This window comes from Phacochoerus africanus, chromosome 8 (genome assembly GCF_016906955.1).
Source record: "Phacochoerus africanus isolate WHEZ1 chromosome 8, ROS_Pafr_v1, whole genome shotgun sequence".
Lineage (NCBI taxonomy): Eukaryota > Metazoa > Chordata > Mammalia > Artiodactyla > Suidae > Phacochoerus > Phacochoerus africanus.
Genome location: NC_062551.1, coordinates 115654582 through 115666910, shown reverse-complemented (window position 1 = coordinate 115666910; position 12329 = coordinate 115654582). Strand labels below are relative to the sequence as shown.

At 44.6% G+C, this 12329-nt stretch overlaps 1 protein-coding gene across 2 annotated transcripts in view; it reads left to right on the top strand.

Annotated features, from left to right (window-relative positions):
* The window catches only part of GAREM1 (GRB2 associated regulator of MAPK1 subtype 1), a 222089-nt gene extending 210998 nt beyond the window's left edge, over positions 1 to 11091 (top strand). The window contains exons 5-6 of one of the 2 annotated variants that reach the window (XM_047794068.1): positions 3769 to 3935; positions 5754 to 11091. In XM_047794068.1, the coding sequence (XP_047650024.1) occupies positions 3769 to 3935; positions 5754 to 6642 (1056 nt within the window). In that variant the 3' untranslated portion in view covers positions 6643 to 11091. Of the gene's footprint in view, positions 1 to 3768; positions 3936 to 5750 lie in introns of both variants that reach the window. The other variant, XM_047794067.1, reaches the window with a different exon arrangement.
* The last annotated feature ends 1238 nt before the right edge of the window (positions 11092 to 12329 follow it).

The window sequence follows — 12329 nt, the reverse complement described above, 5'->3', positions numbered from 1 at the left end:
TCCCTCCAAGCTAATGCCAGGGGCTGCTCATTCTTGTCTGCTTTACTCAACACCAGCTCAGGGAGTGTATGATGGGCACCAGCATTTAACTGAACAAGTCAATACTAAGGGGAGTTAATGTCATTTGTAGGGAAAGGGAGAATGTTTTTCAAACTTTTAGGGGCAGTGGGAGTTAACGTGGTGCCTGTGATCCCAGCTGTTCGCCTCCAGGACGGACACCTTTTACAGCCTACTTCAACCCCCCCAACTATTAAAAGTTATGTCAGTGTATTAAATGGCAGTCACTTGAATATGCCTCGCAGGCTAAAGAGAAGTGGCAGTTCTAGAAAGAGCAGAACTCACCATTTCCACCTCTCAATAAATTAGCTTTCTGTTTATCCCTGGGTTCTGTCTGCTGCATGAATCCTGGGGAGAGGCATCTTACTCCTAGGGAAGAGGTATCTTATATTTGATAAGATGGAATCATTGGGCCTTTCTTTAAAAAAGAGAAAGACTTGTTGTGAAGGGGCCAGGATTTGTTTCCTCTAGATTGGCACCCATAGGAGGACACCAGAAAGGTAGAATCAAGTGGAATGGTTTCTTCTAGCAAGAAGAGATCACTAGCAAGACCACAACGGGCCTTGGTGGGAGACTGGAGAAGCTGGACTTTATCCAGGAGTCAGAGGGGCCGCTGGAGACGGGAAGTCAGGATGAAAGCCACATGCTGAGGCTTTTAGAAGGAATGTGCTGAAAATGTAGCACTTAAAAGTGAAATCGAATATGCGGAGAAACTGGAAATAAGATGATTGGCCATCCAGTCTTGTAAATTGCCTTTTATTGTCAGATAACATTCATTTCAAGCCACAGCTACATTTCTCTGGGATATAAATGTCCCAGGATGAATCAAATCAAGAAGCCAAGAAAAGTAGAATGATGACCATTAAAGGGTACAAGAGATAGGAAGTAAGACAGCGCTGTGACTTCTGAATCCCAATATGTCTCCATGTCCCGAAAGCATATATAATGTTTCCCATAAAATGCAGTGAAATGACTTCATGCAAGCACCCACATCTGCAGCAGCTCCACGTTGGAAGTTAACCCATGGAGCTGAGTCTGCAGGGCCATCAGCTGTGCCCAGCCACCCAGGGCTGCCCTCTAGCAGCTGCTGGCACAGCACAAGCCTTGTGCCTCCACAGCATTATAGCTGAATTCTGGTGTGGTTTTTGTTTTGCTTTTAACTACCTTTCCTCCAAAGTGGATTTCAAATAAGTCTAGTTCTTTCCCATTAAAATCCCACAATGATACCCCAAACCACCCTGTCATCACAGCAGAAGGAAGTCTTTCCCTGGCTTTGTTTTAACATCTCCTCACTGACCACTTCCCATCTCCTAAGCGTAAGAATCTCTCTTTCAACACACACACCCCTTTGTTCTTTAACACCTTTCAGGTGTCACCTGGCCATCTCAGTAGCTTTCCCTATTTCAGATGCTGCTTGGAGTTTAGCTGTAAACACACCCAGTCAGCCGAGCTCACTTCCAGACCTGTGACCTACACATGCTTCTTCCTACTGCTCCCACCCTGCTCACCTCTCACACTGAGAAACCTGTTAGGAAGCTTTTCAGGACTTCCCAGTTATAGGAGGAGGAGCAGAACCAGCTGTCAGGGACTTCCAGTGCATGGAGTTAGAAGGAAAGGAAGAGAGTACTTCCCAAAGGTCCAATTCAGCTACAAAAGTGGCTGCTTTTCTGTATTCTGAGACCTAGGTCAGCTGATGATCCTAAATTAAAAGGCATAATGTAATCCCCGTCTCTCAGCCTATTATAATTGACATCTAGGTAAGTAGTCCGTAATGAAATGCTGTATTTAATAACTAATTCCAAAACTGAGACATTTCTAAATCAAATCCATCCTTAACCGTTTCTCTTCTGCTCCTCTCTAATCCAGTATTGAGAAGTGACTATTTTTGAAACTGAAAAGTTAACCCGCAGACTCCTTATCATCTCACGTTTTCCATGGTTCCTGTTACTCGAAGCACAAGCAGAACCAAGCACACCTATAAAAGTTACACCCATCCATCCTGTATTCTAAAGATGTTCCCTAAGAAAGAAACACAGTTGACTGCTGTATAATTCACTAACTAGAGAAGGAAAATGACACAATATCTTAATCTTATTTTGTAACCAGTATATACTTACCAAAACCAGGGAGTGGAGTGACCCAGCTAGAACTTTTCAGTGTCCTAGTTGGTCCCCACCTTCTTAACATGACCCCAGAGTGAGGCAAGAGTACCCCTGCGCAGGCCTACAAGCCTCCCCCTCCTCCTCATCCAAACCTTATTTCCTCCACCATCACCTTTTTAAAAGCTCAAAAGCCTGCAGCTGTTGGGGAAGAAAATCTGCTCTGAATATCGTGTTTTAGCCTAAAGAGCTGCTCTAGATTTTTTTTTTAAAAGGAAGAAAAATTGTAGCCACTGGGTCCCAATCACCAGGGCGGGAGCAGTGATCTCCAGCCCCAGGAAAATATGCGATGGGGAGATTTTGAATGGCTTCTATTTCACTTGGAATTGTGGTTTGCCAGGCCACCCGGAGTCACCCAGATGACTGTTAACATCTGGTTTTCTCCCCACAAGTGACTCAGGCCTGGGAAGCCAGTTAGAAGCACAGGTGGTAGAAGATGCAATGTAACGTGAGCCCATCTCATTGGGTCTGAAGTAAACTCATATCACGGCTAACGGGAGCTGCTGTTTCATTGTCTTCGTTGCCCCGGAGCCGCTGGGACAGAAAAGAAGACAAAAGCCCCCCCCAAAAAAAAGAAAAGGAAAAAAAAAAAAAAACAAGGTGGGAACAACATCCTAAAAGCCAGGCAGGGGTGTTTTTGACAAAATCAGAACTGGATCCATTTTCACCTGTGTAGTTCAGAGTCAACTGGCTGAACCAGGTATAAACTGCCCCCTGCTGTCTGACACAGAGAAGTACATAAAATACTTGTTTCATTAAGAGATGTGTTATGGACACCTGCCACGAGTGGGTAACAGGCTGGGGTGAAGGCAGGTGGAGGATGTCACAGGGCACCTGCCTATTTTTCGGTATGAAGATGAAGGGAGGATGAGAGAGGTGGAGGCGGCTCCTATAAAAGGTACTGTTTCTGGGATTTGGAGCACTGCCTCATTACACTGCCTGCCGCCTCGTTTCTCAAAAGATGGATGGTCCATGGTCCAGCATCATCTGTATCACCCCAGAGTTTGTTAGAAACATAGGATCTCAGGCTGCACTCTAGGTCCCCTGATCACCGTCTGCATGTAACAAGATCCCCAGGGGCTTTGTGTGCACATTTACCTGTGAGAAGTCCTGACATAACTTCAGAAAGAGCTTGTATACTAAACAGGATCTGTCATTCCCTAAGGTTTGGGTCAAACCAAATTTAGTTTGATCTGTGATTAAACACAACACCCCAGGAGAATTTCATCCTGTTGAGATCGTGATTGCTTACACCCTTATTTTCTTCCTGCCTCTGTTTTCTACATCCTCCCATGTCACCACCTCTTTGCTGTCGCTCATCCCTTGCTACATTCCAGCAGCATTTGCCAAACTGTTTCTTTCAAAATCAGTCAATTCTCATCTCTGGCAGCCTCCTGTCTCCCATCGTCCTTGTTTGCTCAGGTCTCTTCCCCACCGCCCCTTCCACCCCCACGGGTGTCATCACAAGAGCAGCTATTTGACCCTCCGGGAGGGAGCTGGCCCGATGCATTGTCCGTGTATCGCTAACCCCGCATGTTCTCTTCTGCGCCAGGTCAGGGAAGAATGCCGGCTCCTGAACGCCCCACCTGTTCCGCCCCGCAGCGCAAAGCCTCAGTCCACCAGCCCCTCCGTCCCTCCTCGCACAGCCAGGCCGGCGCGGCAGCAGACTCGGTCTCCCAGCCCCACCTTGTCCTACTATTCTTCAGGGCTGCACGACATGTAAGTCCTTCACCAGGTTCCTCTCATCCTGCCGGATCCCCGGTTCTCAAGAGCAGTGCCAAGGAGCCATCCCCTAGGCAGGGTGCTAGGAGAGGACATTTTCCTTTAAGAAGTTGGGTTTTTTGGTTTTTTAAACTAGAAGAGCAGGATGTGGCCCTCTTGGTTCTGAGCCAGGATGGAAGAGCCAGTGACCTAGGAAGACGCAGAGTCTGTGAGGAACTCAGTGGGAAAGGCTGCCTCTGCTTCCTCCACTCCGTGTCACCCTCACACACGCAGACGGCACCTCTAGGGAGCACCTGGATTTGCAGGGGTCCTGCGGTTCCCCACTCCGAATTTCCCACCCAGTGCAGGGGGTTTCCTTCCCGAGCATCACCGTCGTGCAGTCTTTCATCTGGATCCTTGCCGTGTGGCTCATTCTATGGTTGGCACACGCCCATGACTTTTTAGAACTCTTTATTCAGATTGAGTTAAAGTCTCTCTGTGGAACTTTCAGCTATGTCTTACATCGAGAGAGACAGATGTAGGTCCAGCCCGCTTCTCGTGGTCCCAGTGTATAAAACCGTGGAGTCAGCTATGATGCGAATCTTCTTCTCCAAAAGAGACATCCCAGTTCCGCCAGATGTTCCCTGTCACCCACCCCTGAGCACACTGGTTTTCACAGTCGCTCTAAAGTTATGGCCCCAGAGCAGAATGTGATCACTTGCGATGGTGACAGGTTAAAGTAGCTCTCTTTGGCAGGTGTTTTTTGTTCTCTAGACATTTAAATCTTTATGCCGATGTTACCCAGTTGCACAGAGACCAAGGCAAGCACAAGCATTTTATTCAAAGCATTTCTTCCAGCCTCAGACTCTTGGATGGAAATAGGGTTGTCAGTTATGCAGTCCTGTCACTGTAGCACAAGGGTGACAAGCATGAGACACTCACTTCTCTCATCTCATTCCATCCTCACCCACTGCAGATATCGCTCATCAATCACAGCGCCTGTCAGTGACAATTTGTCATCTCTGCTGTAGTATATATTAAGTCCCTATCTTCATATCCATAATTACCTGTTTTAGTAATTTAAAGATTCTTTTGTTGGAGTTCCCTTTGTGGCTCAGTGGTTAATGAACCCAACTTGGAACCCTGAGGATGCGAGTTAGATCCCTGGCCTCACTCAGTGGGTTAAGGATCCAGCGTTGCCATGAGCTGTGGTGTAGGTCCCACACCTGACTCCGATGCCCCTTGGCTGTGGCTGTGGTGTAGGCTGGCAGCTGTAGCTCCGATTTGACCCCTAGCCTGGGGACTTCCACATGCCACAGGTGTGGCCCTAAAAAAAAACATTCTTTTGTTAAAAAAAAAACCAGCAAGGTTGGAGTTCCTGCCTAAAAAAAAAAAATAAATTCTTTTGTTAAAAAAACCAGCGAGGTTGGAGTTCCTGTTGTAACTGTGCAGTTTAAGAACCTGAATGTCCTTAAGGGTGTGCCTTTGATTCCTGGTCTTGGTCGGTGGGTTAAGGATCCAGTGTTGCAGCATAAGTCAAATATGTGACTTGGATCCAGTGTGACTGTGGCTGTGACATAGGCCTCAGCTGCAACTCATATTCAACCCCCTAGTCCAGGGACTTCTATATGCCCCAGGTGGGGCAGTTTAAAACAAACAAAAACCAAAAAACAAAAAAACCAAGGTTAAGCAGGTTCTTTACCAAATTCATAAATGATAAATATATTTGTTTCCTAACTACATTTTTCTACTCAGAAGTGACACCTATGGGATAAGGACGATTGGGGTATCTTATGTTCTCATGCATCTCCCTCTCTGTGTTTGGCTTTTAAGCAGCGTTACTAAAAGTGACACAAGCCCGCCTCAAAGTGCTCCCGTCTCCTGCTACCCATGTAACCGAGTGAAAACGGACTCCGTGGACCCGAAGTCCCCAATCGGAAGTCCATCTGCTGAAGCTCTGTCCTCGAGGCTCTCGTGGCCAAACCCCTATTCAGGAGCGTCAGAGACCCAGACGCGCAGTGATTTCCTGCTGGACCCCAGCAGGAGCTACAGCTACCCTCGACAGAAGACACCAGGCACGCCCAAGAGGAGCTGCCCGGTGCCCCTCGCCCTCGACGGCTGTGAGCCGCCCAGCCCGATCGCCGGCGCTGCAGGGCTGGGCGGCGGCGCCCCCGGGTGCCCCAAGTCGGCCAGCTACTCCTTGGAGAGCACAGAAGAGAAGACTTTGGCGGCTGGCACGGCCAAACAGAGTGCCTCGTGCCCCGCCCTGCCGCCCCGGGCCCCAAAGCCAGTGGAGGAGAAAGCCGCCCCCGACGCTTGTCCTTTGCCTCTGAAAATCGATGGTGCTGAGGAGGACCCCAAGTCTGGGTCGCCCGACCTCTCCGAGGACGCGTACTTTGTTGCCAAGGGCACGCAGGACATCTTCTCTGTGCCCTACCCTTTCTCCTCCCCTCTGCACCTGCAGCTGGCCCCCCGGTCCTGCGGCGACGGCTCCCCGTGGCAGCCACCTGCGGACCTGTCAGGACTCTCCATCGAAGAGGTGTCCAAGTCCTTGCGGTTCATTGGGCTGTCCGAGGACGTCATAGCCTTTTTTGTTACTGAAAAAATTGATGGCAATTTGCTAGTTCAGCTCACAGAAGAAATCCTCTCGGAGGATTTCAAATTGAGCAAACTGCAGGTGAAGAAAATTCTGCAGTTCATTAATGGCTGGAGGCCCAAAATATAGCCAAATAAACCCCAGCTAGCATCGAACAAAAGTGAGAAACATGTGTGCTAGAAGGGGTGGGCTGGGACACAATTTCATGGGGTTTTTTTGCACTAAAAACCTTCTCTGTAAATAGGGATAAGAGAAAACTCTTACTATGCAGATTACGTTTTTGAATGGTGAACAGGCTATTTTGTACATCAATAAAAATGCTGTACAGAACACATAGAGGTGTGCCTTGTCACTCAACACTCAACAGCTGCTAAAAGACAAAAGGCATGTTCAGAGAAGTAATTCTTACCCAAGTAGGTTTATGCGAGAAGGTATGATATTTATTTACAAAATAGCCAAAGCTGAAAGACATAAGAATCTTAAAAATACAAAAACAAAAACAAACAAAAAAAAACCACTTTGGAACAATTCCCTCCTTTGGGAGAATCAACTTTAGGCAATTAACTCTATCCTGTGCTCTGTTGTTTGGATTGCTCAATGCTAATTGTTTTTCTCTTGTGCCTGAAAATGTTAGTGATAAGAAATGACACTGCAATGTTATGTGCTTGGTGGGGATCTTTTTATCAAAAGGCATTTTCCAGAAGTCATGTGCTGGTAGCAGATCTATGATGTCCTTAGAAATACAGATCATGACCACAATAATTTATCTGTAACTGCTGCTAATTTTATTGGGCAGAGAATTAAAAAAAAAACATATATACGTAGATGTATATATATCTATAAACAATACAAAGGTCTATGTTTTAAACATCAGTATGCGTCTAATACTTTAGATCACATCTGTTCACTTTCAAATATCCATTGAGGTTTAGGGCCATTAATTAACTAAATTGACTCTCTTAGAGAGAGTGGACAGAATGATTCCAAAGATTCTCAGAACCCTGTCCCTAAGGCTCAGTCTGATCAGCCTCCATTACGGAAAACTTGGAACAAATCAGAAGAGAGTCTGTCTGGAAGAATTAAGTTTGATTTTAAACCTATCAAGGGCTGGGTTTCACATAGAATACTTTCATGCGGATCAATGTCTGGGGAAATGACTGTTTCTGTCAAGTGATGCTAATTCTTGGGTTTGAGGGTCTTAGTCTCCTCATGTCTGGGGATGAGGGGTCTGGAGAGCATTTGTCAGAGCACAGTAGGCGTTTTCAGTGTGCTTTGTGCTTTAGGAGACCTCAGAAGTCAGACATGCCATATCTTCTGTTATGGTATGTGCTACGCCTGGTGAGTCATTGTTTAAAGTATCGTACAAGTCCTTGTTTAGTTCATAAACCTCTTCTTTCCCCTCTCTTCCAAAGAAAATACGTGATCGCCATACTTTCATTCCAACAGTCCCGGGACCCAGTCTGACAGTTTTTGCCAAACATGATTAAATATTCCAAAACATAATGGCATCAACATTGTTCTTGGCTTTTTGAAGGAATATCAAATTTTAAGAGGGTTTAGTTCTCCAAACAGGGTATCACCCCTAGCGTGCCTCCCCGGAGTCTGTACCCACATCTGGAGGTACAGCCACCCAGGTGCCGGCGTGACTTGCAGAATTGGCTTATATGATGTTCCCGGTTCTTCCCACTCACCAGGATAAATACTCAAATGGGAAAAGAACCACCAGTCTAGTTTTGCAAAGCTGTTCAATATGGCATCATTTCTTGGCATTAGAGATACGTTTAATCCATCTCATTGTTTAGAATTGAGGTGATACCTTTTCTCAATTTTCATTTTAAATTTTTTTAATAAAAAAAAAGCATTTGCCCCCCAACATGTCTCCCAAAATGCAAATGCTCTATTCTAGGTTAAAAGTACCCCATAAAAAGAGTACCCTGTAAAATCTGTCAAGCTGGAGTACCTCTTCAAAAGTAACTGACAGTTCTCTGTAGAACCTTCCAGCACTGTATTCAGATGACAGGTTGAGAAAGCCTCCTTCTGTGTGAGGGCCAACTCCTTTAGTAAAATTAACCTCTCAGAACTTTTCTTTAATATAAAAACAAACAGGATGCAGTTGAAAAGTTGCAGGTTTCCCTTGGCAAAGCCTGGCTGAATCCGTGTGTCAATTCTTGGCCCTTGGACACCATTCTTGAATTCAGGAGGGAGGAACAAGATGGGTTAGAGTTTATTAGGAAGGATACCTCACCTAAACAACGGATGCCTTTTATTTTTTTCTTTTTGTTTTTTCTTCTGCAAAAACTTGACCCAAAGTCATTTCTATTTTTTGTCTTGGTGTACATACATTGAGTTGATATTGATGGCAACATGGAGACTCCTCGAGGGCAGGGACTATGGCCTTTGAATTCATGTTCTCAAAATTCACTGAGCACCTTTTGTGTGCCAGGCACTTAGAGGCTAGTATGATTTGACAGTGCTGGAAAAAAAAAGACAGCTCCTGCCTTCTTGGAACTCAGCGTGTTTATATTTAAGATCCTAGCTGTTGAGTTTGGGTATGTGCAAGAGAGACACGCGGGCTTCTGGATAGTTGGATGTATGGAAAGTAAATTGTGCCCTGGCTTTTGGAAGAAATGGCAACCTCTATGAAAGGGGTAGTAAAGAAACACCACAAGACCATGGTAGAAAATCGTGGAGGCAGAAGGTCTCTCTGACCCCTGCTGGCGAGGGTTCATTTTCACTGATTGGAATTCTTTTTAATTGATAGTAAATATCTTCTGGAATCTCTCAAGCCACATGGCACCCTGACTAGACGTAGCCAGAGAGAATTGTGACAAGAAACACAGAATTGAGATAGGAAGGAAACAGCCCATCCCTTCCGAGCTGCAGTTTTACAGTGAAAAGCAGTGTAGAGAGTTCTCCCTACAGGCAGAACCTTTTCTAACCAACCAGGTCCAGACTGAGGACATTTATTTTTTTCTTTTTACAGGCACACCTGCAGCATATGGAAGTTCCTAGCCAGCGGTCAAATCGGAGCTGTGGCTGCTGGTCACAGCCACAGAAACACAGGGGATCATTCACCCACTGAGCAAGGCCAGGGATCAAATCTTCATCCTCATGGGTACTAATCGGGTTCATAACTCGCTGAGCCACAATGGAACTCATGGCACGTTCCCTGCAGTCTGTGCACTGACCCCAGTGCTTGGGAGAAAGTGCCCAAACAGGACTCTTTTGGGGGGGTCCGTAAAGTCATGGCCAAAACCATCATGAACCCCCCACCAGAAAAGAAATTCAGCAATAAACCAAACCAAGCAGCTAAATTGTCGAATGTGGACCCAACTCACGCTGGGTGGGAGAACACAAGCCCTTACAGATCAGTTCCTTCTGTCTTGTAAACGCCTGCACGTTCTCTCTTTTAAGTTGAGCTGCTCAACTTTATGAACTGTGAAATTTACATTTAGACCCTTTCGACCCACATACACCGTTCGAGTTTATGAAGTTGCAGCAAGCTGCCCATTTGACTAAATGGCAATGTTTATTCTGGTCGCACATCGAAAAAAACAGTCTTGGGGAAACATTATGACTGTCCATTCCAACCATTTTCAGACACATGGATAAACTCCCTCTGCTCACATTCCAGAGCCACCTGCATGTCATCCACACAGCTCCTCGAGAAGTTCAGGGGTGGGTGTGGATGAATAGAGGGCCCTTCGTTTTCTAAACACTTTGTGTAACAAGTCACTGCTCATCATGCCTAAAGAGTATGAGATTAACGTTGTGAATAACAAAATGGAAAACAAGACAATTCTCCAAAGACCCTTGTGAACGGTTCCAAGAAAATTTCAGCTTCAGTCCAGCAGAAGAGGGAAATCTGCTGTTGGACACACAAGACTTTCAGAAACGATGACCATCCCATCAGTTCCCACTATTTTTCTAGTAATACAATGGCACCGGGCTGCTAGGGCAACAAAGTAATATCCCCAGAGTGTAAATGATGGAAAGGAGGACTCTTAACAGTGTGGACTTCTCATGGCTACTTGTCTGATCACATTGTTTAGTATTCAAAACTTGGTGTTTTAAAACTGGTCTCATTGTGAAAGCCAGAAACAAAGGGTAAATGTGATTTCTGTTAAAAGTATATACAAATATCTTCTGTCATTTTGCTGCTCTAATTTTTAGGCTATGAGTTTTGTAACGAGCTTATCAGATGACGAATTTCCTTTGTTTACAATCTCATGTAGGAGGGCTCAGATCATTTCCTAGCTAGAAACCTCTTCTCCCATTTCCATATCCAGTTCCACTTAAAATACTGGTTCAGCTAAGCCTAAAAATTGAACTCAATCAAAAATTTCCTTGACTTAAATGGAAATGGTATATTCTTTTCAAAGAACTTTATAACCATCTTTACAGTTTCTTTGCTTGGAAAACTGGGGTTGTTAGCTACATTATTTGCATTATTTCCAGAGTATTATCTATGGGCCCAATGTGTACCTCAAAATAAACATGGTATGTTATGTCTAAAAAAAAATTGTTGTTGATTTAAATGGTTCTGAAATGTCTATAAATAAAGAAATTTTAAAAGTTGCTCTCCTTGCAATTGTTCCTAAGTGAGTTGGACCTAGTGTGTGTTTTTCTAGAAACTCCCTTCCTCATCCTCATGACGCAGAAGGGTATTTCTCTGAAGGGATTCTGGAGACCGCAAGCCCACTCCATAGTAACATGAAATTGAAGACTGTGGCTAGCATAATAAGTGGAAGAAGCTGGGAACCAGGTATTCTGATGGCATCTAAAGAGAATCCTGTAAATGTGTGGTCAGGAGTTAGGACAAAAGCCAAGTGTGGATGAACTGGTGAGCTTTAAAAAATAAGGGGAGAGGGGAGGGGTAGATAAATTAGGCATTTGGGATTAACAGGTTCACAGTACTACATATAAAATAAATACAGAGTACCATATATAAAATAGATTAACAGCAGGGAACTATATTCAATATCCTGTGATAAACCATAATAGAAAAGAATGTGTGTGTGTGAGTGTAATTGGATCGTTTTGCTATACAGCAGAAATTAAAATCTTGTAAGATAAAATTTAAATAAACTTTTTAAGAAAAGAAATGTAGAGTTAAAACCAAATATCCTCCAAATCCTACCTGAGGTTTTAAAAAAAGCCAAATCATTTAAAACAATGAAATTCAAAACAATCTCCTGTTTCTCCTGGATAAATTCTTATTTCACTGAAATGCATTTTCCCTTAAGCAGTCCCCTCCCCCACCTCGGCCCCTCCTTGCTACTCATAGGCCTCTTTCAGGATTTACCACATAAATGCTCCCCAAGCTGATTCGTTTTCATGTCTCTGGGCTGACAGAGCTTTCTGCGCATACTCTGTCCTCTGGGAAGCTATAAGTCTTTGGTGTCAGGGCTTATGACTTCATTGTCCTGTCTTCAAAAGTAATACTACTTGAGGTCATTCCATTCCTGATGGCCACCAGAGTTTGCGCCATCAAGATCCAGACCCTGCAGCCGCATGATAACAGTGAGTCAAAAGAATGGCATAAATGAAGTCTGTAGTCATCAAAAAATCTCTAAGTAGACTAAAGGAGAGCAAGATAAGAACTTGTTTAGAAATCCCCAGATCGAGTTTGCATCACTTGCCAATGAATCAGTTTTCCTTCTCACAGTTGAATGAAACCAATGAGTTCGATTTTTTAATGGATAGAAAGTGAACTAGAAAAGATTCAGTACATTTCTGTAGGTTGATTCAAATATTGGCTCTAAAAGACACAGGCGATTGAAGAGTAGTAGATACGGTTGGATGACTTAAGCTAA